The 24,420-nt window shown below is 40.6% G+C and overlaps 1 protein-coding gene across 25 annotated transcripts in view; it reads left to right on the forward strand.

Annotated features, from left to right (window-relative positions):
- PTPRF (protein tyrosine phosphatase receptor type F) overlaps positions 1 to 24,420 on the forward strand; it is a 474,052-nt gene that overhangs the window by 187,669 nt on the left and 261,963 nt on the right. For all 25 annotated transcript variants that reach the window (XM_083510759.1, XM_083510768.1, XM_083510752.1 and 22 more), the window contains exon 3: positions 3,923 to 4,081. In XM_083510759.1, the coding sequence (XP_083366885.1) occupies positions 4,000 to 4,081 (82 nt within the window). In that variant the 5' untranslated portion in view covers positions 3,923 to 3,999. The remainder of the gene's footprint in view (positions 1 to 3,922; positions 4,082 to 24,420) is intronic.

The raw sequence follows: 24,420 nt of genomic DNA on the forward strand, positions 1-24,420 counted from the left end.
TTCTGCGATGCATCTCATGCAGTAGAACAAAATAATTGCAGGGGTGTGTCTGGTATGGTGTTTTGTTATAACGGTTGTCCATTTGAATGGAAGTCCCAGACACAAACCATTATTTGTCTCTCCACAACTGAGAGTGAATTATGTGCATGCGTTCAGGCCACTCGTGATGTAGAATGGTATCTGCAAGTATTTGCAGACCTACAGATGCAAGTAACACTACCAGTAAAAGTTTACCTTGATTCCCAGAGTGGACTTGCTATCCTGTGTTCAGAGACCAATACGCAGCGCACTAGAGTCTTAAGATTACATTTAGAATTTGTAAAGAAACTAATTGCTGATGAAATGGTTGTATTTAAATATGTTCCAGGTGACAATCAAATTGCGGACATTTTTACTAAAGCACTTCCAAAGGTTACACATGAAAAACATGTACAAAGTATGTTTTATGTTTTTGTTCCACAATGATGAACCGCAGGGGAAATGTTGAATGGTTACTTTAAATGTAAAGGTTCATCATTGTTCCACTCAATGTGTGTGTCTTTAAGGGGCCGGAGCAAGGGCCAGAGCAAGATAACGAGACCCAGCTTTACAGCTGTGTAACATAGCAGGTGCTGCTGAGTTGTATTTGATTAAGGTGTGTCAGCATCTGGGTAGAGTATATAAGGAGCAGCATCTAGCTCTCCCATTACCCTGGGGGATGGGTTGGTGGTTGGGTCTGGTTTGTTGATGTATTTAGTGTAAATGGAGTTTTTGTTTTTCTTATTAAAACCTTCTTTAAGTTATTTTTGAGTCCTTTCTTTTTAATGCATGATCTCCCCAGCAAGCTCTCTGCAGCGTCACTATACTGCAAAAAGCCAACAGTTCGTAGCTTCAAGAACACTGTCCAACTATCTCATCCTCTGTTGTCCCCTTCTCCTTGTGCCCTCCATCTTTCCCAACATCAGGGTCTTTTCCAGGGAGTCTTCTCTTCTCATGATGTGGCCAAAGTATTGGAGCCTCAGCTTCAGGATCTGTCCTTCCAGTGAGTACTCAGGGCTGATTTCCTTCAGAATGGATAGGTTTGATCTTCTTGCAGTCCATGGGACTCTCAATAGCATAGCCCAAATGGTCTATGCAGTGTAAGGGACCACCAGTCCTTGAGTGTGCCCAGAAACTAGTCTAGCTGAGAAATCCAACTAAGTGGTTCATTCAAAAGGAGTAATAGGACTGGTCCTGCACTAGGGGAAACTGTTAGTTCCTGCCCATGGTCATATGGTGACCATCTTGCTGCCCATGATCATATGGTGTTGGTAGTTTCTGGCATGATGAGGGGACAAAGGGGTCAAAACAATGTTGGCCACAGTCCTGTTTTAATGGCTCTTCATCCAGGGTTTTGATTGGCAGGAGGCTCTGTCGAGCCATTCAGATGAGCAAAACCTGATAACCAGGAAAATGATGAGGAGCTAAAGAATGAAGTGAGCAGGGTGGCCATGGCTGGGAGGTGGAGGATGTCCACATGCCAATTACTTCCTGATTTGCCCCTTGTGAGATGACAGGCCTGTGTATACTTGGACATGACTGAGGACTAGAGGTACTGGGCAGTTCTAAAGTGACAGACGTGGGTAGGACAGAGCCACATCACAGGCTTCATCCCCCCCCCCCCCCCAGACTGGGGCAAGTTAATACATGTGACCTTTCCTTTTTGTGCAAATTACCCTATTCAACTTCTCATTTAGCTCTTCTATCAGCTACTCAAGTGTAGCGACTCACTTACATGGTTGTTTGAGGATATATTTTGGTCTTCAGTTTAGTGATGCACTTGAGGAATAACTGCTGTCCTGCGAGGAGATTTCTTATTTTCTGCCTGAATTCCCAAACTCTGCATTTCTCTTTCACAGCATATCTCTTCTTTCATTATTTATTGTTATTGTTATTGTTTCTGAGTTTATTTATTGTTTCTGAGTTTGCGGAGGAGGTGCTTGATACTTCTCCAATCCAGCCTTAGAATAATGTGCCATTTTATCAAAAAGAAGCCAGAATTTCGAACAAATTTGTGCACATTCGTTTATTCGTTTTATTTTGTAGTTTCATGGTAAATAGAATCCAGTACCCTGTCATTTATCAGAAATTAAGTCCTTAATGCAGCTATTCAGAAGAGTTAGCCATGACAAATGAAAGAATTGTAGTGTTTAGGATTTTGCATTTTCTGTAATCCTGAAAGTCAGAAGCAGAATGGCTCCTGCTTGACATTTCAAATGTTTTTGGAACATAACACACTTAAAACCAATCCATACTTTACTACTACTTCTAAAAAAAAAAAATCAGGTACAAGAAATACTCAAGTTAAGTGGCAAGATACAAATATGATATAGCTGACTACTGCACACACATTTAAATGGACAAGTGGGCGGCTTAATCTTTTCTTCCTTGCTGGGAAACCTGTCTTTTAACTATGACTGTAGAACGCACTATTGGTGGTGCTAGATGCATGCTTTGTCTTCTAAGCTTCAGTGCTTTTTATTCCAAAGCTCAAAGTATAAGGTATGAATTGACTTGCAGATCCAAGAGTCAGATGATGCCCCAGAGAGTAAGAGGATGCAGAGGTTGAAACAGGAAGATAATTTGGCATATGGGGTAGGAAGCCAATTTAAGTAATAAGGATATTGATGTTGCATCTAAATGTGCAGGATTCACACATGGTTGGCAACATTTTCTGTTGATTTTATTTTATTTTTATTTCCCCCCTGTCCTATCCCAAGGGCACAATGCAAGTACAGTGGTACCTCGGTTTATGGATGCTTCATGTTACAGACTCCGCTAACCTAGAAATAGTACCTCAGGTTAAGAACTTGGCTTCAGGATGAGAACAGAAATTGCACAGCAGCGGCGGTGGCAGCAGGAGGCCCCATTAGCTAAAGTGGTACCTCAGGTTAAGAACAGTTTCAGGTTAAGAACGGACCTCCAGAATGAATTAAGTTCTTAACCTGAGGTACCACTGTAAAAACAACTTCATATTTACCAGAAGGATCCCTATCCTCACATACTTGCAATTGTAGCTGTGAAGGTTGGCTATGAAGGGAGAGAAATTATTCAGATGCTATCTTTATGCTATGTTAGATTTACTGGTAAGTGTCATAATTTTCTGACACATCCCACAGGTCTCCTAAAATGTTAAAGAGTTTGGGGAAAAATTATGATAGCCATTGGGTTTCTGAGATATACCAACCACATAAGTATAAAATCAAAGGTGAGAGAGATCCTCCAGCTCTTCACTCACAGTTTATGTGGCTTCAGTACTTCTTTTGAGAGAGCAGCCTGGAAGCAACCCATATTCTCGTCCACTCTATCTTTTTTTCTCATTGAAGAGACATTCAGTAAAGGGGAGGATGGAAGGACAGGGTTCTGGTAGTGGTCCCTCTGGTATGGGAGCAAACCCTATATATTCACAATCTTCTGGTTCATGTATAGCATTTTTACATTTCCTCCCTCATCTTTTAAATCCTGGGTATGCTGATTGTGAAAATTGTGCAGTGGGAAACTTCTCCCAGCTTCATGTTGGGTGCTGCCTTCAGTATTGGACAGGGGAAAGTATTTTCTTCTGAAAATGGAAGATCTCAGCTACATAAACAGCATTTTTAAAAAATGTATCCAGTTTCAAAATAGAATGACAATTACTCAGAAAGATAAAACTTTAAACCCTCCCATTTAAACAATTTCAGACATCGCATGTGCATAGTCTTTCCTTGTATGCAGCAAGGAGTATGTGATTTCCTTAGTATGAGTAACACAGATCCAATAAATAAGCAATCCATTGTTAGTTTTTTAACATGAGAAATGCAATGATATAGAACAAGGTACATTCTCATTTGGGTAGGAAAAGTGCTTTTAAAATATGTTTTGATTTGCTTAGGTCTGACTCCTTTTATCTTTCTTTGGTTTGCAGGAATAAGTCTGCATCATTGACGCTGAATGTATTGACTGCTTGCCTTGGAGTAAAGGTGACTTTCTCCACTTTGGAATATGGTGCCTAACTTCAGCATCCCTGGATTTTTTGTGCCAGCAGTAGTTCTGTGCTGCTTGATGTCATCAACGGAGGCGGATAGTAAGTAGCACTCAGATGGGAATATTTTATGGCTGAGTAAATTTTCAGCAGATTTTATCTATCAAAAGTTGAACCAGAACTGACTGAAGCACATTTATTTGTGACAGTGAAAGGGAAGGGCTGCGGGTCATTCAGTGTCAATTTGTTTCCAAAAATGTGTGATGCTTGCAAACAAGTCACAAAATGACTGCAGTATATTGAATCCGTTCATTGCTTTCCATTACCAAATTTTAGGTCATTTCGGATGAAAAAGAGAGGCAATAGTTGATTTCTTACAAGACCTAAGATTCCTATTTTTGTTTGAAAGTACACATCTACCATATTTTTAATCATTCTTTTCTTCTTTTTCTTTGTCTTATGCCCTGTGGTATTGACTTGAACATTAAAGAAGTCTTCCATGTGTTATCTGTGATGTTACATAGTTCTGACATATTCTTTTAAGCTATCTTATTCACAAGCTAATGAGTCATTTTGGTCCCTACTTACATGGAGAGTTTTCTTGGCCCTTTCTACATCTCTGTGTTGTATATACTTAAGACCCATCAATTTAAGTTAATGGGGAAGAGCTTAATGCTTATTGTTGAAAGTAGGCTTACTACAATGAATTTCTATGAGGGCATTTTCATAACTTGTTTTATTTCCTGCTATTTTCCTATTTAATCTTCAAAATCTTCTGTATCCCCCGCCTTTTGGATGACAATTGTATACTACACAAATGTGTTCAGTGAATGGGTCACAAGCTAATTCAGAACCCACAAAATATAAAGTCATTGTAGCTGCTGGGAAATATATGCTGAGGCAGCACCTGTTGTTAAGGGCTATCCGTCTCTGCTGCAATCTGTTGCTATTGCCACAGAATTGTAAATAGTAGGACTGGAGTAAAATAGGGAGAGTGCTTTTTATGCAATCTTTTTTCCATTGGAAAGTCCTCCCCTTGGTGAAGGTGCTCTGTTCAGTGCATTCAGAGTGAGAACAGGAAGTAATAGTCATTATTCATTGTACTGGCCTCATTCTGAATTGGCTGTGTGTCATTATGATGCCATCTACCTCATCCAGTTGTCCTCAAGATGAAAAAAATGCAGAAGCAGCTACTGAGGACAGCAAAGCAGGTACAAAAACATAAGCATATTTTGTTTGTTTGTTTGCAAAGGTGGTGGTGCACCTCCAATCGGAAAATACATTTAATGGGGATAGGAGGTGTGGGTGGGTGTCCGGTACAGTATAGTGCCTCAAAGATGGGATTAGTAAATGTTTATTTATATGCTTATACACTGCCTCATCTGCACACAAAGCTCATTACACAAAACATCATGCTAAAGCAATCAGAATAGCACTTGCTTCCCCCTCCCGCTCCCCCAGTATTAAATCATATGGTCTCTTCCTTCTAGAGAGAGAAATCCCTTGTGATTTTTCTCATTCCCGCCTAGGAGACTTTAAGTACATGCTGCGGACCTGAAGGGGAGTGTGGGAAAAGACAGATGGGTGGGAGAGAGGGGGCTCCTCCCCTCCCCACCTCCAAAGGCCAGTTGCCACTCCTCTTGTTTTCTGCATGGTTTAACTTTTTGCCAGTAATTAGTACTGCTGCAAATTGATGGATTCATATTCTTTCTCACAGAGTTACAGGTACAGGCACTTTATTTTATTTACGGTATTTATTCCAGTTCTTAAATTCTCCTTGAGCTAGAATAACTTGCTTAGCTAATTTTATACCATTCTGTTCAGCAGAATCAGAAATGAGGCAATGAATGATCCATGCTTCATCCATTTCTGTGTAGCTGCCACAGTATGTGATTATATCAACTTTCTGTTCTCTGAAGCAGTAGTAGTACTAGTGCTCCAAAGGTTTGTAGTGTGGACTAATTGAAGATCACACGAGGAAACCTTTGGAGACCAATACTTCCTCACAATGGCGTAACATGTCCTCCTTCCTTACAGTTATCTTATGAAGGGCTGCTTCACTGGTAACAGATTTGTTTGGCAGTGATATATCTCTGCATGGGGGGGGCGGGGAAAATTTTTTTTTGGTATTACTTGGAATACAAGAGTTAATTTTACTTCAAAACACACAGATAAGCACCACAGCACACTCTCATGCTCTGTTTTCTGTGCAATAATGTACACGGTTTTTATTGTACAACAATTATTTCCGTGTAGGAAAAAGATCACGTGTTAAGCAGCCCTGAGGCGTGTTGAGAAAACAGAAATCTAAGGCCTCTTCTCTCTTCCTTGCACAGAATTACTTCCTGAGCAGGAAGGCAGTTTTTGTGTCACTGCAGCCTGGATGACCTTGAGGCACACAGATTAACATAGGCTTTGTTGCATGTGATAGGTGGCTTGGTCTTGATGTGTGACTCTAAATTCCAATTTTTCCCTTATCCGTCCTCTCTGGCGCTCTTGATAACAAGGCGATACTGTTCAGAGCAAATTGGTCTGAATCACTGCATTAGGGGGACAGAATGGAAGTGCATCAGCTGCAATTGGCAGCACTGCTGAACATTGGCAATTTCATTTTTCCTTGCTGTCTGTGTGACAGGCAGGAATCAGAGCAATCAAATGCCCAGTTAAGTGCTGACGCTACCTGGAGATGGAAATTGCGTGTTTTACAGAAAAGACAAATCCTCTAAAACACCATGCAGTTGTGGCTGTCTGTTTTCTGCAAAAACAGAATATGTTGGTGAATAACAATACAAAATGGTTGTTCAGGGGGGGAAAGGAAGCCTAGAAAAGGACTGATTGGCAACTCATTTTATTTATTTATTTATTTAATTTGGAGGCAGGCATTTGCCTTGTTTATGTGAATATAAAATTTGCATACGCATGTCCCAGCCTACCTAATTTGCACACAGGCATTCCCCTCTGCTTCTCTGAAATCACTGAGAAGTACTATAGGAGTGTCAAGGCCAATTAATATCTGCCACGTGTTTTGAATGCCTCAGTTGTAAGGTGATAGTACAGAATACAGCTATAAATGACCTAACTCCCTGGGCTTTGTGAGAGAATTATGCCTAGAAATGGAGCATAATTGATAATGCGGCAGGGTGTGCATGGATCACTTGTGCTGTGTGTATCTGAAAGCAGAGTTCCGCGAAAGCCCATAACCTAGGGTCTCCCACTCTCAAAATCTGTTTTGTTGTTACTGCAGCAGATTTTACTGCTGCTGCTCTAGCTTCTTGATAATTAGGCAGCTGTGCACATAGTAAGACATTTCAGGGTGAAATAAAACAGATTGTTGGAGTGTCATTTAGTGGGACTGGCATAAGGAATAAATATGGACTCTCTGAGAATTAAGTTTTCAGGATAGTCTTGAAATATATGTATGTGACTCAGATATTTCAAAATGGAGGGATTACCCTTCTGTAACAACAACAACAACAACCACTAGGATTAGCCAGATCGCTCAGATATATTTGTTGAGATGGCATAAACATTGCTCGTCAAAATAGAGGGTGACGCCTTTAGTGGTATATGTCTGGTATGTGTTTAAAATATATATACACATGCTAATTTGATAGAACACTTCCAAATTTTCCTTTGCAGAGTATAGAATTTTTTATTTTATTTTTTAAAAATCAAATTTCCTCTGATCTGACTGTTTCTGTCAGGGTGACCCTAATTCCATTACAGCATTTTGGAAGCAATTCAGGATGATTGTTCTATACTTTCTCCCTCAGCTTCTTCGTGTTTGTCTTTTATGTGCCCTCTCTGCTTCCCCTTCTGTCAGCTCTTGACTGTGCAAGGGAAAATAGCTTTGCAGATTTCATTTAATGTTCATTTCAATTGTCAAGGAAAAGATGCTCTTTCCAGGCTTTTGGAATATATTGCTTACTAAAACCCCAAACACTGCAAATCTTTTTCTGAAAACCAGGAAATGAAAATCAATTCTTTCAGCAGAGGCCATTGAGGCTGTTGTGCGTTTCCCTCCTCTTTATTAGGCTTTGTGTCTGAGGTTCTGGGCAAGGCTTCCATTAGCTGGGGGCAGGTCTGGGTGACCCACCAGAGTTTCAGATAATCTCAAACAGAGTTTCAAATCCTTTGAAGAAGAAAAAAAAGCCACATCAGAAATGACCTGGCGTGATGGAGGAACAAAAGTGAAGCTTATATAAATGGAGGTGTGAACCAACATAGGATATGCTCAATTACCTGCACTTGACTTCTTGACATTTTGGAGGAACTGCGTTTCTTTGGAGAAAGAGCATGGATGGGGCCTCAGGAAAGAGAGCAGCTCCATCACTGCAGAATCTGGGGCTTACATGAATATCAATTGTATGTTTTCTTCTGATCTTGTTAATAATGGTTTGCAGAACGTACAGCACATGTGCACTTCTTTAATTTCAAAAAATTGAAAACCCATAACAAATGGCAACATTTTGGGGATGTGGGTTGGAGAAATAGTCTCTCTTATTAGTGGGACATGGCTCTCTCTCTCTTACAGTTGCTGGAACTTACGTGGCACCTGCTTAAGGAGAGTAGACTTGCATCATAGGTGCCTGGCATCCCTCCATGGGGACTTAGTAAGTTTCAGATAGTTTTAGGGGTCTTACACTGACAAATGGGCAAGGCATGCCACCCCTTTCTAATATTATTTTATTTTTGTTTTGTTACATTTATATTCTGCTCTTCTTCCAAAGGAACACAGGGTGACAAGTGGCAGGCCTTAGAATGGCCTCCCAGTTATAGTCTACCGTGCTTCTTACTGCCAACCTAGCACTTCAAAGCATACCAGTGTGAGCAGATAAATAGGTACCATTGCAATATATAGATATAGATATAATAAAAAATACATCATAGAGAAAGCTGAAAGAGGACTACACACACACACACACACACACACACACACACACACGGCTTAACACAAGTAGAGCCAGATGCTAGAGGATGCCAAAATACATTTGGTATCTACCAAGAATGAATCTAACCCTAATGGGGTCAGAAGTCATAGTATCCAAATCCCTTTATGCACAGCTGAGCACAACAGTCTTACTGGGGTCATTTAACCTGCTAACCTTTCCCCAAAGGAAAAATGTGGGTGTTCTTGGTTCTGTCATATGCACTAGTTGCTCAAGGTTTAATGAGGATGCATCAATCTTGACTGATAGTTTATTGTTATCTTCCGTTATTATTTATATGTGGCATTATCAGGATACATGACACCTCACATAATAACAGAAACAAAAGACTGGGTTCTGACCTCTGGATCTTAACATTTGAACTTAGTGGTGGAGGGCGGTAAAGAGAGGCACAGAGCTAATGAGGGCTGACATCAAGCAGATGCAGTTACTTTGGGTTTAATGTGCGTTTTTATTCCTTTTCTTTCTTTTTTTAAAAAATAATCATTACTTCTTACAACTGTTCCTGTGAAGATTGCAACCTGGGGTACAGTGGTACCTTGGGTTACATACGCTTCAGGTTACATACGCTTCAGTTCTTCAGTTCTTATTTAAGTTCTTAATCCAAGGTACTATTTCTGGGTTAGCAGAGTCTGTAACCTGAAGCATATGTAACCTGAAGTGTATGTAACCCAAGGTACCACTGTATTTATTAACTTCCAGAGTGGTAGCTGTGTTTTTCTGTTGAAGCAAAATGTAAACTTTGTGCACCACAGTCTGCAATGTGAAAGCTCTGAATTACATTACAAGAAGAGGTTCAGTGCTATTGCTTGAGGACTGAACTGAAAGAAAGTATTTTGGGCACATAATGTGTGTTGATTTGCTTCCCAACACCAGGATATTTAACAGCAACTGGTTTGTGAATGACTACGGTTAATTATAAAATTATCGCTCTGTATATATCCCCCTGTATTTCATTTTCCCCTCACTTCATTGTTTACAATCCCCTTCCCACAAACGCTGTGCATATATACCTGCTTCTCAGGGTAACAATTCATGCAACTGGTGAAGTGGACTGTAACCCACAAAAGCCTAAAAATAAGTTTGTTTGTTTTAAAAGTACTACAAGACTCCTTGTTCATTCTGTTTAGTGACACAAAGGATATATGTTTTGTGCACCTCAATGATTACATTGGCTAGAATCACATAATATCCAGAATTGATTTATTATGTGATTGTGAAAAACATTGTTGCTTGCATTGTTTTTAATATATTATGTTGGTGTTTACATTGCAAAACTACTGTCTGTTTTCCTGGGTAAGCTTGTTTTGGGGATTTGCATGTGTTAATTACTGATGTGCTTGTGCATCACATGAAAATCCTTCCTATTGTAATTAATATTTGCTCAGATATTCTTGGTCTATCAGTATGGACAGGGAGATCAAAGAGAAGCCAATCTTCTATAAGCTTAGATTTACCAGATGTAAATTCATAAAGGATTGGATATGGGGATTGAGGAATGTCTCCACCAGATCTATTTTGCTCATTTTGCTTTCTGCTTTGTGGTTAGATTCCTATTTATTTATTAGTATTTCAGACTGCTATTCTAGTCTTATTTATCTTAGAGAGAGAAAATGTATATTTTAAAAGCAGAATTTGGATAATCACATTCCTTAGAATCAGAACAACCAGACTGTTGCAGTTTGATCTAGACAGCAAGATACATTTTCTTGCTTGTCTCTATTTTCCCCCATATAGTGAAGATTATCCAAATGAAATCAGTGAATCCAATCCTGTTGCTACTCAGAAGTATAAAGAACTGAGGGTCAGGGCCATAAGCTAAAGGGGTTAACCATACAGTAGCCAATCATATGAATCTATTGTAAGCAAATTTTAAGCTGGTGAAAAGCACATAGTGGAATTTCTTGGAATCAGAGGTGTAGTGTTAAGACTACCTTGTTTCCAAATAATCTTACTACTTAGGTTTTTTTGTTTTTTGTTTAGCCAACTGAGGTAGCAAGTAGTTGCAGTGTGATGGGCATGGCTGTGAGTTAAGTTAATAGAATATTGACATTGCTAATGCCCTGCTCAGTTCATAGCTCTTGCTGATGGAAACATAAACGTCTCCTCTTGAACCCACTTGGGGAAACTACAGTGTAAGGCTTTTGAACAAATTTAGAATGACTGCAATCTGTGTAATCAGAGCAAATATTAGGATTTTAAATGAATAACATCATTGGGGAAGCAGGCAGTATGGCATTTAAATAATATTCCATAGCTTTTCATGCCCTGGAAATATGCAAAAACAAGTTACAATTTAAAATGATGATGATGATATCTTGCAGCAAAGGGAGAAAATGCTGCAGGTGAAGAATTTGTGTATATAAAGCACTGCTGACATACTATCATACATAGCACCAGAGAGTCTAGTGTTCTGGCAATTTGATCCTTGAAAAGCCTTAAACATTGTCACACCTTCCTTTTCATTTACCCATAATCTATAGTCAGCATTATTATACTTTACCCTGTCTCCCCCCCCAAAAAATATATATTTAAAGATGGTTTTTCGGTTCCAGGTGGTATGTCAGAATTTGTGTTTTCTATTCTCAGTAAGTCTGTCTAATTAGGAGGGTGTGGACATTCTCACTCCATCTGAATTTGATTACAGCAGGGATTATGAGAGAAAGCAAGAGCTAGAGCAGCGGTTCTCAAAGGGTGTGGCAAGAGAGGATGGCAAGTGTGGTGAGAAATTTCAAGGACAAACAAAGAAACATTTAATCATTTCAGTGTAATATATTATATTCTAGTATTAAAATTAATTGCAGAATATGGATAGATATAGTTTCCAAATCAAGCACTGCTAGGAGTTTGAGAACCACTGATCTAGGGTGTAAGGCAACCTGAAGTAAGATGCAGAAAATCCCATGCAAACCTGAGTCTGAGGCTGCAATTCTAAGCACACTTGTGACAAAAAATAAACCTACAAGCAGAACTGGAGCCTGGTATTGTGGTACCCAAGGAAAACAACCTGAAATGCACTCATAAGCCAACACCATATTTTATTGTTTAAAAATGATCAACAGTTGTAATAAATTGGTAAAGCAACAAGTACATATCATTTACCTATTTTTTCCAGTTGTCGTAAAACTACAATAGCAATTTGATCAGAAACGATAGATAGATAGATATAGAGATATATAGATATAGATATAGATATAGATATAGATATAGATATAGATATATAGATGGTATAGATATAGATAGAGCAATGTTTATCACATCAGTAGACAAATTGTAAATATAATGTAGGCTATTCAATAACACTGGCTGGTATGCAACTACGTAATTCGAGGTTGTGTTTTGGCATGCTAGGCATGATAATTTTGCTCTCTTCTGCTGCCCCAACCAAGCCAATTGTGGGGGAAGCAGACAGGATAAAGTTCTGTTACCAGGCCTGGCCCAATATATTTTGGCACCTGGGGAAAACCCCCAAAATGGCACCCCTCTCCCCGCTAGGAGAGGAGCATTGAGTGAAGATCTGTGTCAGAAACAAGGGGAGAATAAATATGTACATTGGAATCTGCTGCCCCTGTGAATCCTAGTGCCTGTGGTGGTTGCCTCATGGGTGAGCCAACCCTGTCTGTCACATGTGAGAATCCTTGCACAGAGCTTCCACTAACGACACTCATTAGTTGAATCCTGTGCACTTTGTACATGTTTATACACGCACACACATACACCATTAATCATGATTTAGGTGCCCCCTTGAATCAGGCACCCAGGGCAAGAACTCTGTTTCTCCCACCCTAGTTCCAGCCCTACACACTAGACTTATTTCTGAGTAAACATACACATGCATATGATTGCATTGCGATCTCGCTTGACATCTCCAAGATTGCAGGTTCCAGAGAAGACATTGCTTTGAATCATGACAAGATGTGTGCTAGCAGGAATAATTTTTCACAAAGCTCACTCTGATATCTCTTACATAATAAATCCAATAAATCATTGGTTTTAATTTTGCTAGAACCATCCATTCACTGTCAAGCTTGTCTTTTGTCCATTCTCAAACTCTTAATAATGTCCTTATCGCTCTCTGATAAACTATTGACAGTGTTTTCTATCACTATTACTATTTCGTTACAATGCATTTTCCTGCCATATTCACAAATTGGCTTGCTTCTTTGATTCTTCATCTGTAGAGAGTAACAGAATGATGAGATACTTAGAAGCTATTTCCTTTTTACTGGAAACGGCAAACTTTTATTCCTTCTGTTTGTTGGAACTTGCAAATTCTGAGTTACATATTTGGCATGGATGAATATATTGTCTCTTGCTAAATTATTGACTAATGTTCATTGCAGATGACTGCAATATGTGCAGGAAGGAGAGATTACTATAGAACCTGCACCACCACTAGCATGTATGGATGAAATTTTGTTTTTTGTATTAAGTTTACTAACTGGTAGTATAATAGCCTAGCAGTATCATAAATGGTGTGCATTGATTGCCGTCCTTGAGAAAACCACTACTAAGGTACATCTGCTTTGTTCATATAGCATTTTTATTCTAACATTCTAGCAGTTTCTTTTAGAACAACAAAGCTTGCAATAGAATAGTACGCTTTCTACATACCTCACCGTTGAGAGTAGGGGTAAAAATTTCACTTTAGCACTCTTTTTAGCACACAAATGAGTATTATGATGGCATTCTTCAGGTTTCGATGGTGTTCCCATCCATTTCTGAGAATGTTCTGCATAGAGCTTTGGGGTTTGCTCTGAAATCCCTCCGGACCCTACTCTGAAGGAAGTACATCAGAAATATATGTTCATAAAAAATAAAATCAAGTGAACAGTCAGCTTCCTTGGCAGTAGAGGTTCTCAGAACATGCAAACCGTTAAAACTGTCAAGGAATATTTCAGATGCTTTCAGTTTAAACAGCATTTTAAGGAAATAGAGTGAAAACATCTTTTCACAATTGTCATTTGGTCTGAGTGTCAAAAAGGATGTGGACATCTTTGAAAACATTCGTCTAAGAAAAAAAAAAAGACCCCATAGAAAAATGGGGGGGGGGAGCCATAATAGTGAGGGTTTTTTACCTGAGGAAGTACAGTTTGGGGAAGATAAAAACAGTTGTTGGCAGATCCTATGCCTTTTTTAAATGTGGGGGTTTTGGGTGGGAGTTATTGGGTCGTTGTTTTTATTTTGATTATGTATTTTGTGGTTTTATATTTTGATAATAATAAATTATTATTATTATTATTATTATTATTATTATTATTATTATTATTATTACCCCGTCCATCTGGCTGGGTTTCCCCAGCCACTCTGGGTGGCTTCCAAAAGAATATTAAAATACTGTGATACATCAAACATTAAAAGCTTCCCTAAACAGGGCTGCCTTCAGATGTCTTCTAAAAGTCTGGTAGTTGTTGTTCTCTTTGACATCTGGTGGGAGGGCGTTCCACAGGAAGGGCGCCACTACCGAGAAGGCCCTCTGCCTGGTTCCCTGTAACTTGGCTTCTCGCAGTGAGGGAACCGCCAGAAGGCCCTCGGTGCTGGACCTCAGTGTCCGGGTAGAACGATGGAGGTGGAGACGCTCCTTCAGGTATACTGGACCGAGGCCGTTTAGGGCTTTAAAGGTCAGCACCAACACTTTGAATTGTGCTCGGAAACATACTGGGAGCCAATGTAGGTCTTTCAAGACCGGTGTTATATGGTCTCGGCGGCCACTCCCAGTCACCAGTCTGGCTGCTGCATTCTGGATTAGTTGTAGTTTCCGGGTCACCTTCAAAGGTAGCCCCACGTAGAGCGCATTGCAGTAGTCCAAGCGGGAAATAACCAGAGCATGCACCACTCTGGCGAGGCAGTCCGCAGGCAGATAGGGTCTCAGCCTACGTACCAGATGGAGCTGGTACACAGCTGCCCTGGACACGGATTTAACCTGTGCCTCCATGGACAGCTGTGAGTCCAATATGACTTCCAGGCTGCGCACCTGGTTCTTCAGGGGCACAGTTACCCCATTCAGGACCAGGGAATCCTCCACACCTGCCCGCCTCCTGTCCCCCAGAAACAGTACTTCTGTCTTGTCAGGATTCAATCTCAATCTGTTTGCCGCCATCCATCCTCCAACCGCCTCCAGACCACAGGACCATCACCGCCTTCACTGGTTCTGATTTGAAAGAGAGGTAGAGCTGGGTATCATCCGCATACTGATGAACACCCAGCCCAAACCCCCTGATGATCTCTCCCAGCGGCTGCATGTAGATGTTGAAAAGCATGAACCGCCCTAAGACCTCCAGGTATAGGGCAACATATATATTAAATTTATTATTATTATTATTAATCCTGAAAATGATTCAGAATCCTTAAACCTGAACAAAACCCTTCAATTAGTGACCCTGTGATTAACTCTGATGGTTGAGATGTCTGGCCACTGTATCACCAGGGTGGATTTTCTATCACATTGGGGTGGTAATTGAATTATTTTGAGCATCTTGCATAGTGTGAATTTCTGCAGCCAAACTTACTGACCTTGGTGTAAGTTAGGGCATTTGTGACAATCAAATAACAATCTGCACTGCATGTAGACATTTAGCTCCTACAAGCCATTCATTAGCTGTTGGCCTTCTCCATAATACACATTGAGCTTTTGGCAAAGGCATGGTTGGTCACCAATAGCAATGCTGGAGAAGTCTCAAAAGGGATTAATGATTTTTAGTTGCAGCTGCTGCCACATTCAGATCCCTTCATTAGTCAGCTTGGAATCTGACTTTAAGCAGCTTTACATAGATATATCAGTTTTGTTCTGTGAAAGAATCGCTGGCTTTCTGGTTCTTGACTCGAGAATGTTTGCTATCTCTGGATTTTCCATATGTATATCCATGAAACAAAATGTGCTTGTCTTGTACCATTCTTTATCTTGTGAGGAAAATAAGTTAAATACCTGCAGATTTCCCCCCACTGTTGGCTTTCAGTAATGCTGCAAGTAGTCTTGCAGAGCTGAAACACTGATTCCAAAGTATCCAATGAATGTCTTATGTTAATTAGTTCACTGCTGTATTAAGATATCTAACATGGAACTGTGTCTAGTCTTATTCTGTCAGCCATTATGATTTGCTGCGTAACCTGTAGCCCTCCAGTTGCAATTATCAAGACAAAAGTAGTACCAGAAATGGGTACAAGGCTGTCAAGTGGCTGCATCCCACCCACATTTGTGGAGTAAGCCCAGCCCAAGATGCGTGACTATATCTCATTGCAGTTTACTGTGTAGGCAGACCTGTAGTCTAGGAATTTGCTCACACAAATACATAGCCATCTTCAAATAGCTCAAGAGTTATCACATGGAGGATAGAGGAAGCTTGTTTTCTCCTGCTCTGGAGGCTAGGACCCAAACCAAAGGATTCAAAGTACAAGAAAGGAGACTCCGACTAAAGAATGAACTAATGAACTTTCTGAGAGTAAGAGCTGTTCCACAGTGGAACAGACTCCCACGAGAGGTGGAAGGTTTTTAAGCAGAATGGCCACCTGTCATGTATGATCAGCTGAGATTCCTTCATTGCAGGGGTCTGAACTAGATGACCCTCAGAGTCCCTTCCAACTCTACAGTGTTATGATTCTATGATTCTTAAGTGTTCAGGTCGGAGCTGTAGGCTGTAAAGGTAGATCACCTAGGCAGCTAGTTAGCAGGGGTGTTGTACTCTTCTACCCTAGGAGATGATGTGACCAAGTGCTTTTCTAGTAAAAAGTTCCAAACACTTGTGCTGGGCATGCTTGGAATAAATCTTTCTCCCTAGGCCCAAGTGTCCTCTGTGACTCAGAAGTGCCCTTTACCAGGGTTGTCTGGTTTGACAGCTGTGACTGTTCCTGGACTTGGATAGGCTGACCACTATAGTCCATGCACTGGTAACCTTGAGGCTGGATTACTGTAATGCACTCTACATAGGGTTGCCCTTGTGTTTGGTTCACAAGCTCCAGCTGGTGCAAAATGCAATGGCCAAAGTGCTGGTGGGGGCGTCTGGTTGAACCAAGGTCCAGAGTAGCTGGAGTAACTGAAATCATCTACAAGCATATCATTGATTTCCTCAGCTGGCAAAGCTTGTTTGATAACAAGAAGGAACCGAGGCTTCAGAATTGTTTTCTCCTTGCCAGTCCTGGGTAAGGGAAGGGTAATGATGGCAATGCACCATGTGGAGATGGGGAAGAAAAGGAGGCAAGAGTAGAAGTGGTATAGCTATAAGAAAGTTTCACAACCCTTTAGGAAATTTATTGCCACAGCTTCAGCAATACACATGCAGAATTGACCCGGGCAGGTATTTTAAAAGAATGTTGTTGTGTTACTGTGCTGTCTTAAACACAGAATATTTTTTTCTGTCTAATGAAGATTAGTTAGATTTCAGAGGTATGGCTTGTAACACACTGCATATTCAGAATATGCTGGATTTTCTTGCTAAACTCTTATAATGAAGATTGAAGGGGAACTGTACAGCTAGCTAACTTGGCAATTATAATGAAGTGGTTTGTATTACTATGTTTTGAATGACACAAATCTATTCACAAGGTAAAAACTGCAAATATGTTGTATAGGATTATGCTGCTGAAATGTAGTACAAATTGCACTGCAGCTTACTATCCTAGTGGTGCAGCAATAAAATTAATAACACATTTGCAAAGCTAAGCAGGGGCTGGTATGGTTTCAAATTGGATGGGGGACCACATGTTGAAATTCCTTCATTTCAGGGGGTTGGACTAGATGACCCTCAGGATCACTTCCAACTCTACAGGAATAAGGACCCAGTGGCCCTCCAGATGTTGCTGAACTGACAACCCACATCAGCCTCAGCCAGCATGGTCATCCCAATGTTCAGGGATGATGGGAATTTTAGTCCAATGATATCTGGAGTGCCACAGGTTCTCCATCCCTCATTTAGTTAGCATTCTGTATTATACAGAGCATAGACATGCTACAGTGATTTTTACTGAGTGCCACAGAACACATTTCTTAGGTTTCTGTGGCCACAGGAGAGAGAGGCAGATACAAGAGACAAAGACATATATGGATACAGTTTGAATGATTCTATTATAATTCACATGCCGGAGGGAAGACTGAATTCTGATTTATGACCATTTCCTGTCTTATGTCCCTTTACAATTGCTTTAGTCAGCAGATTCCTCAATGTGGGGAGTACACAGTGGTGTGTGTGTGTGTGTGTGTGTGAGAGAGAGAGAGAGAGAGGAGTGAAATTGCTGGTGCCACACACCATCTCCCTGCTTAGGGGTTGGGTTCCCCCCCCCCCCAAGAGCTCTAGTTCAAATCAAGGTACATTTTGATGATCTCTTTCATGTGTGATAAAGTCTAAGGCTGGCACCAGTACGGTGCTAATTTAACAAGAGGGAAATCGTTGGTGCCACAATGGTATAAAATTGTATTAATGCAATGAACTAAACTTACTTGTCATTTGAGTAGCACCAAACACATCACTTTTGTCAGGTGTTGCAATTGGAAATCATAATGATATAACTGTTGCAGCCATGCTGGTGTTGGCCTGAAATATTTTGTAGAGCTTTGTCAAAAGAAAACATCTGTAGAGAAAGTGGGGTGCTCAGGAGAGTCTCTTGTGACCCCTTCCTTCCCCCACTGCTGCACAATTGCTTTATTTTCCAGTAGTGTCTGCCACTACTCTTTTTTGTCGCTCACGTGCAGCCCCAGAAAAGCAGAAAACTGGGACTGTCCAATTAATGATTCAACTTGGGAATCCTTGACCAGTGTCCTTTGAGCCTCCAGCCAATCCCTCTCAATTTATGCAAAACATAAAGCCAGCTCTCCAGCCTTCTGCCTCTCCCCATGAATAGAGCAAATATCTGACTTTACCAGCTCTAGTCTTAGACTGCTAATAGGACGAAACCCAAAGTGATGAAGGCACATGAGGATTCCCAAATCCTGAGATTGGCAATTGCACATAGACTCCACTAGTCCAGTTGTGAAACTTTATTAAGAATATTGTCAAGAGAGCAATAAGGTCCAACAGAAATTTTAAAAGCAAAAAAAGAACCCAATGACTCCAATACCAGACCACTTCTATCCTAATTACTAACAGCACAATGATCTCAGTCCACTTAAGCGTAGGCAGTAAGGATAATCAGTTTCCTGGTAGTATGGAAGATGTGAAATGGGCACTGTGTGATAAAGGGAGGGGACAAAGCTGCAAGGGCCGTTCCACCTTTTAAAGACTCTGTTCTCTCTCCTTGAAGGGAGTGGCCCCGGCTCTTTCTAACCAAAGAGAGCCACAGTCAGTTTGCCAGGTGTGTCACATTTCTCCAACCTGCACCGTAAGGCATTCATTCAAGAGTTTTGAATATTTGGTGGAGATACCTTAGATACACAACAACTTGGTTTACAGGAAATGGTGGGAGGCCTTTGTCACGGCATCTACTTCCTGCAACTGGGCTGTAGGGAATTAAATAATTCCACTTAGAGATAGATTAAAATGTAATGTTTAGGTGTTAGCAAGGAAGCGTTGACTGCTGTGGTCAGGATGGTCTCCTGTGGCATGTGGATTTAAATCACCAATGAATTTCTATATGAATAAGAAAGAAATACAGCAGCCTATTATAAATAATAGAATATGGTAATATTACTGCTGCATGCAACAATTCCACAGCCTTGACAGCACAGCTGTTAAGAGTTAGGATTTTAAAATATGTACAATCCTTTGTCAACAGAGTTAAGAATGGCAACATTACATGGCTTATTTCTGCATGAGAGTATTTTGTGGGGGAATTTAATGACAAACTGTTCTGCATTTTGACCTTTCATAAATATTCTGGGCTTTTGCATCTTCCAGTGAATTGGTGAGATTCTCAAATTAAGACATGCAGAATCTTAATGGCTACTCTGACATTTTGCTAGACCTGGCTGGCTGAGTACCTGAACTTGATTAGTTTTCTAATGTGCTTGCTCTGCCAAGCCTGAGACACCAGTGTTCGGGGTAGTTTAGTTTTCTGTAAAGTGATTGCACTGCAAACCTCTTTCCAATTAAAAGGTGATGCTGTTCAGGTAATGGAAAGTTGTTTTATTGTTCCTGTCCCTTGGTATGCATGAAAGCAGTAAGGTTTTAGGAAAGTGATATAGCTTGTATTTTTGTAGCTCTTTATTTTATACAGCAGGTATTTATCTTCAAAAATGTAGGAAAACTCTCATGTGCCTAGCTAACTGGGTGACAGAGAACATTGATCACAAAGACACCCCCTGCATTAAACATTGTGAGAAGAAAAGGTTTTCTGTTTCCAAAGATGATAGGGCTACTGTTTTAGTTTAAGACCAAAGTGATATGAGATGATTCTGGCCAGTTGTGGCAACCAAGTACTCAGGTTAATGCCCAATTCCAAGCTAATATAATGAGTAATTATTTTCCCCATGCAAACTAATTGCCTCCTTTTGGCTCTATTAATGCATCTTCCAATTAGGATATCCAATTCAAATCTTAGTAAGTATGTCATAGTGGGAAGCTTTTGGACTTCCCATAGGCATCTGGTCACTGTGAGAACAGGATGCTGGACTTGATGGGCTAAGCAGGATGAACCAAGCAGGCTCTTCTTATGATGAGCTGAAAAAAGAAAAATTGGGGAAAATAATTGTCAAGACTATACAATGGGTATGTTTGATCACTTCCTTAAGATATTTCTTTTTAAAGAAAAATAAACCTCTAGAACACTGCATTTGGGCATTGATAATCTGTTGAGAAGGTAACTTGAAGTGTCAGAATTGGGGTATAGGGTGCAAGGTGCTGTTGAGGCATGCTGGGAAATTTACTTGCTGATTCCCATTTTCCAGTCTGCAGTAAAAAGTCTGAATAGAACTGAATACTTGCTGATTGTGTCTCCATATTTGGCAATAGATCACAAATCTGATTTATAGCATTTGCTTGGCTTTCAGCAAGCAGTAAATGCATTGCTTAATTATTCATGGCAGATGTATTATTGCAGAAAATTAAGACATCAAGAAACAAGTAAAAGCTGTTACCGAAGAAAGCGATAAACAAAGCTAAAAGTGGAAAGAGCTGTTGGGTGATACTCCTGAAGCATCAGGGGCTGGCCCTCAAGAATAGATGTTTCGCACCTTCTGAAAATAATTGGTTAAACTTCCCAACTCCTTAAGCATCTCACTCGTCACACTTAATTAATAGTGTTATATTAGCTCGCAAGTTAGATTTAATTTGTTTAATGTGTCATTTGAATTATCACATTTACAAATGTGAGAACCCCACCCCCCACCCTGCTATTGTCACTTTCAGCACCGAAATGTGTATAAACAAATTCTCATTTTCTAGGTATTAACATCCTTGATTACTGTGAAAAACCTGTGCAGAATCTATCTTAGGAAGGTATTGCAAAATAAAATTTAAAAATGCCAAGGGGGTTTATCCTTAGTACTTCACTATTTTCCACAGCACTACATTATTGTGCCTTCCCTTTCAAGATGTGCACTTAAGAGCCCTCCAGCCCCCCACGTGCTCTTGAACTGCATCAGCTCCAGCCAAAATGACCAATGGTCAGGAGTTGTAAACTAACAACGTCTGGAATGCTGGAGGCTTGCCATCCCTGAGTTAAAAGCTCCAACTTTTAGAGGAAGGGAAATAGTTCATCCCTGGTAGTTTCACAGAACCTTCCTGGAATCACCGTATTTTTCGCCCTATAGGACGCACTTTTCCCCCTCCAAAAATGAAGGGGAAATGTGTGTGCGTCCTATGGGGCGAATGCAGGCTTTCGCTGAAGCCTGGAGAGCGAGGGGGGTCGGTGCGCACCGACCCCTCTCGCTCTCCAGGCCTCAGGAAGCTATCCGCTAGCCGTGGGAGACGCAGCTTTGGGCTTTGCGCAGAGCTCCGCTAGCGGCTCTCCCACAGCTAGCGGATAGCAGCCTGTTCTGGGGGCTGGGGTCAGGGGAAGCTCAGGCTTCCCCAGCCCCGCACCTGGGGGAAAATAATTTTTAAAATAATAATTCACCTGGGGCGAAAAATACGGTGTCTGGCTTGCTACTGCTGGAAAAGAAACAATTATATATATAAAAAAGGGGTGCTTGTAGAGTAATTCTTGGCTGCTGTTATGTTCTGACACTAAGAATTGCATCACCTCCACTCTGATAACACCGTCACATAGACAGCTCTGTGAATGAACCAGAGATTATAATATCGGACACCAAATTTGGAGAGTGGGAAGGGGCTGGCTATATTGGTCTACTTATCAGATAGCTACTCATCAAGCTATGGCACTTCATTGCAGAAGATAAATGAAACAAGGTAGGAATAATAATAATTTAAAAAAATTATTTATACCCCAGCCAGAGCCTGGCTCAGGGCAGCTAACACCAATAAAATTACACTAAAACATAATGGGCGGGGGTACAAAAAAACCACACCAGTTTATTAAAATACGGGTTAAAATACAATTTAAAATGCAGCCTCATTTTAATAGTAGCCCATAAATCAAAACCATAAGCGTCCGACTGAGTCCAAACCAAAGGCCAGGCGGAACAGCTCTGTCTTGCAGGCCCTGTTGAAAGATGTCAAGGGCCCCTGTCTCTTGTGACAGAGTGTTCCACCAAGTCGGGGCCAGTACTGAAAAGGCCCTGGTCCTAGTTGAGACCAATCTAACCACCTTGCGGCTTGGGACCTCCAAAGTGTTGTTATTTGTGGACGTTAAGGTCCTCCGTGGGGCATAGCAGGAGAGGCGGTCCCGTAGGTACGAGGGTCCTAGGCCCCATAGGGGTTTAAAGGTCAAACCCAGCACCTTAAACCTGACCCTGTACTCCACCGGGAGCCAGTGCAGCTGGTAAAGCACTGGATGAATGTGATCCTGCGTCAAGGACCCCATAAGGAGCATCTCCACGGCATTCTGCACCCACTGGAGTTTCTGGGTCAACTTCAAGGGCAGCCCCGTGTAGAGCGAGTTACACGGAGGTAACCGTGCCTGGAGGTGACCGTCGCATGGATCACTGAATAATACAGTATCTGATGACAGCCCAAAGAGGTTCCTAAAATAACTGTAGACATGCCTCCCTTAGGGACAGGGAAACAGGCCTTGTTTGACCCACATATGTGGCAATTGAGGCCTTTCTTCAGATAAGAGATGTCAAATTTCAGCAAGTGTGAGTGAAGGGATATTGGGTCAAGAGTGTGGGAGGCTGGTATGGGAAATAGTGAGTGAAGTTAAGAATGACTTGGTAAGAATTATGATGTTACTGAAAGAAAGAATGGTTAGGTGTAATAATCTCAAACCTAGTTTATCAATGTTTTGTGACTTTCTATAGATACAATTTCCTACTTTTTGCAAAAGTTGCACTAGCATTTCTCAGTAAAGATAGCTCAAATGAAGAATCCCAGTACAGGAAATGTTTGGTTTCTTCCTCAAAATAGGTAGAAAAGCCACCCTGGTTTGCTAGTGTGGTTTCATTCAAGTGGGACTTGCCTTCAGTTGAAATGGATTGGGTGCCACATTACTAGTTACTATGTGAATCTCTTCGTTTCTGTCATTTAATAAAACTTGAGTCTGAAACAGAATTCTCCAAACATCTCTAGGGACAAATTGTTTAAAGACAAAGTTTGTCACAGGGAGAGCCAAAGAGGCATACATGGAACATTAGCAAAAGTCTTAGCCCTTCCTAGGTTTCCATGAATCCCTGCTCCAAACTTGATGGTGTTCCTTATAGTTTGCGATGGACTCCTGAGGTATCCCACAAAACATCAATATATGATCTAGGTTTGTATCACAAACCTAGTTCTCTTAGTCCCTTAGTAAAAACTCAAACATTTCAGCTGAACCTTTAATCCTTAGCATCAGGTCAGAATAAAAATGCTTCTATTATGAAGAACATCAAATATGTATTCTATAATACTTTCCGATATATACTAACACAATTGGAAAATTGTAAGGCTGTTTTGGAGGCATGTTGTTCAGGTCCTTTCATTTCTGCCCCCCTCTTCTCTTCCTGCCCCCTAGTAGCATGGCAATGTTGCTTCAGCAGAATTTGAATTATTTGGGATTTGTGTTTATCATAACCATAAATAAACAATCTGCTAGGCTAAGAAGACAGTACTTCATTGAAGGCTGTTTTATCTTTTTCTTTAAACAACACCACTTAAAAATATTCTCTGTATTTAAAAATAGACCAAGTATGAGCCTGCGTATGTGCCTTGAAGACTGTGAAACTTGAACCAGTAAATGATTTGACATGTCTCAATAACATTTGGATCTAAAATACGTATGTGGGAAGCTGCAATAAAATTCATCTATTTATTAAAATCTATCCTGCTTACCCAGGCAATTAGCCTCCACAAAGTGATTTACAATATAACCAAATTAGCATACATAGTTTTAAAGACAACCATTATAAAAACATTTTAAAATACAAAACACATATGAAACGTGTTAAACTTAAATCAGCGCTACAAACATCGCAATCCAGACCGCCAAACCAGACGGGAATAATAGAAACAAGGTTTGGCAATCTTTTGGGGC

The sequence above is a fragment of the Podarcis liolepis genome (genome assembly GCF_965112155.1).
Source record: "Podarcis liolepis genome assembly, chromosome: 6".
NCBI lineage: Eukaryota > Metazoa > Chordata > Lepidosauria > Squamata > Lacertidae > Podarcis > Podarcis liolepis.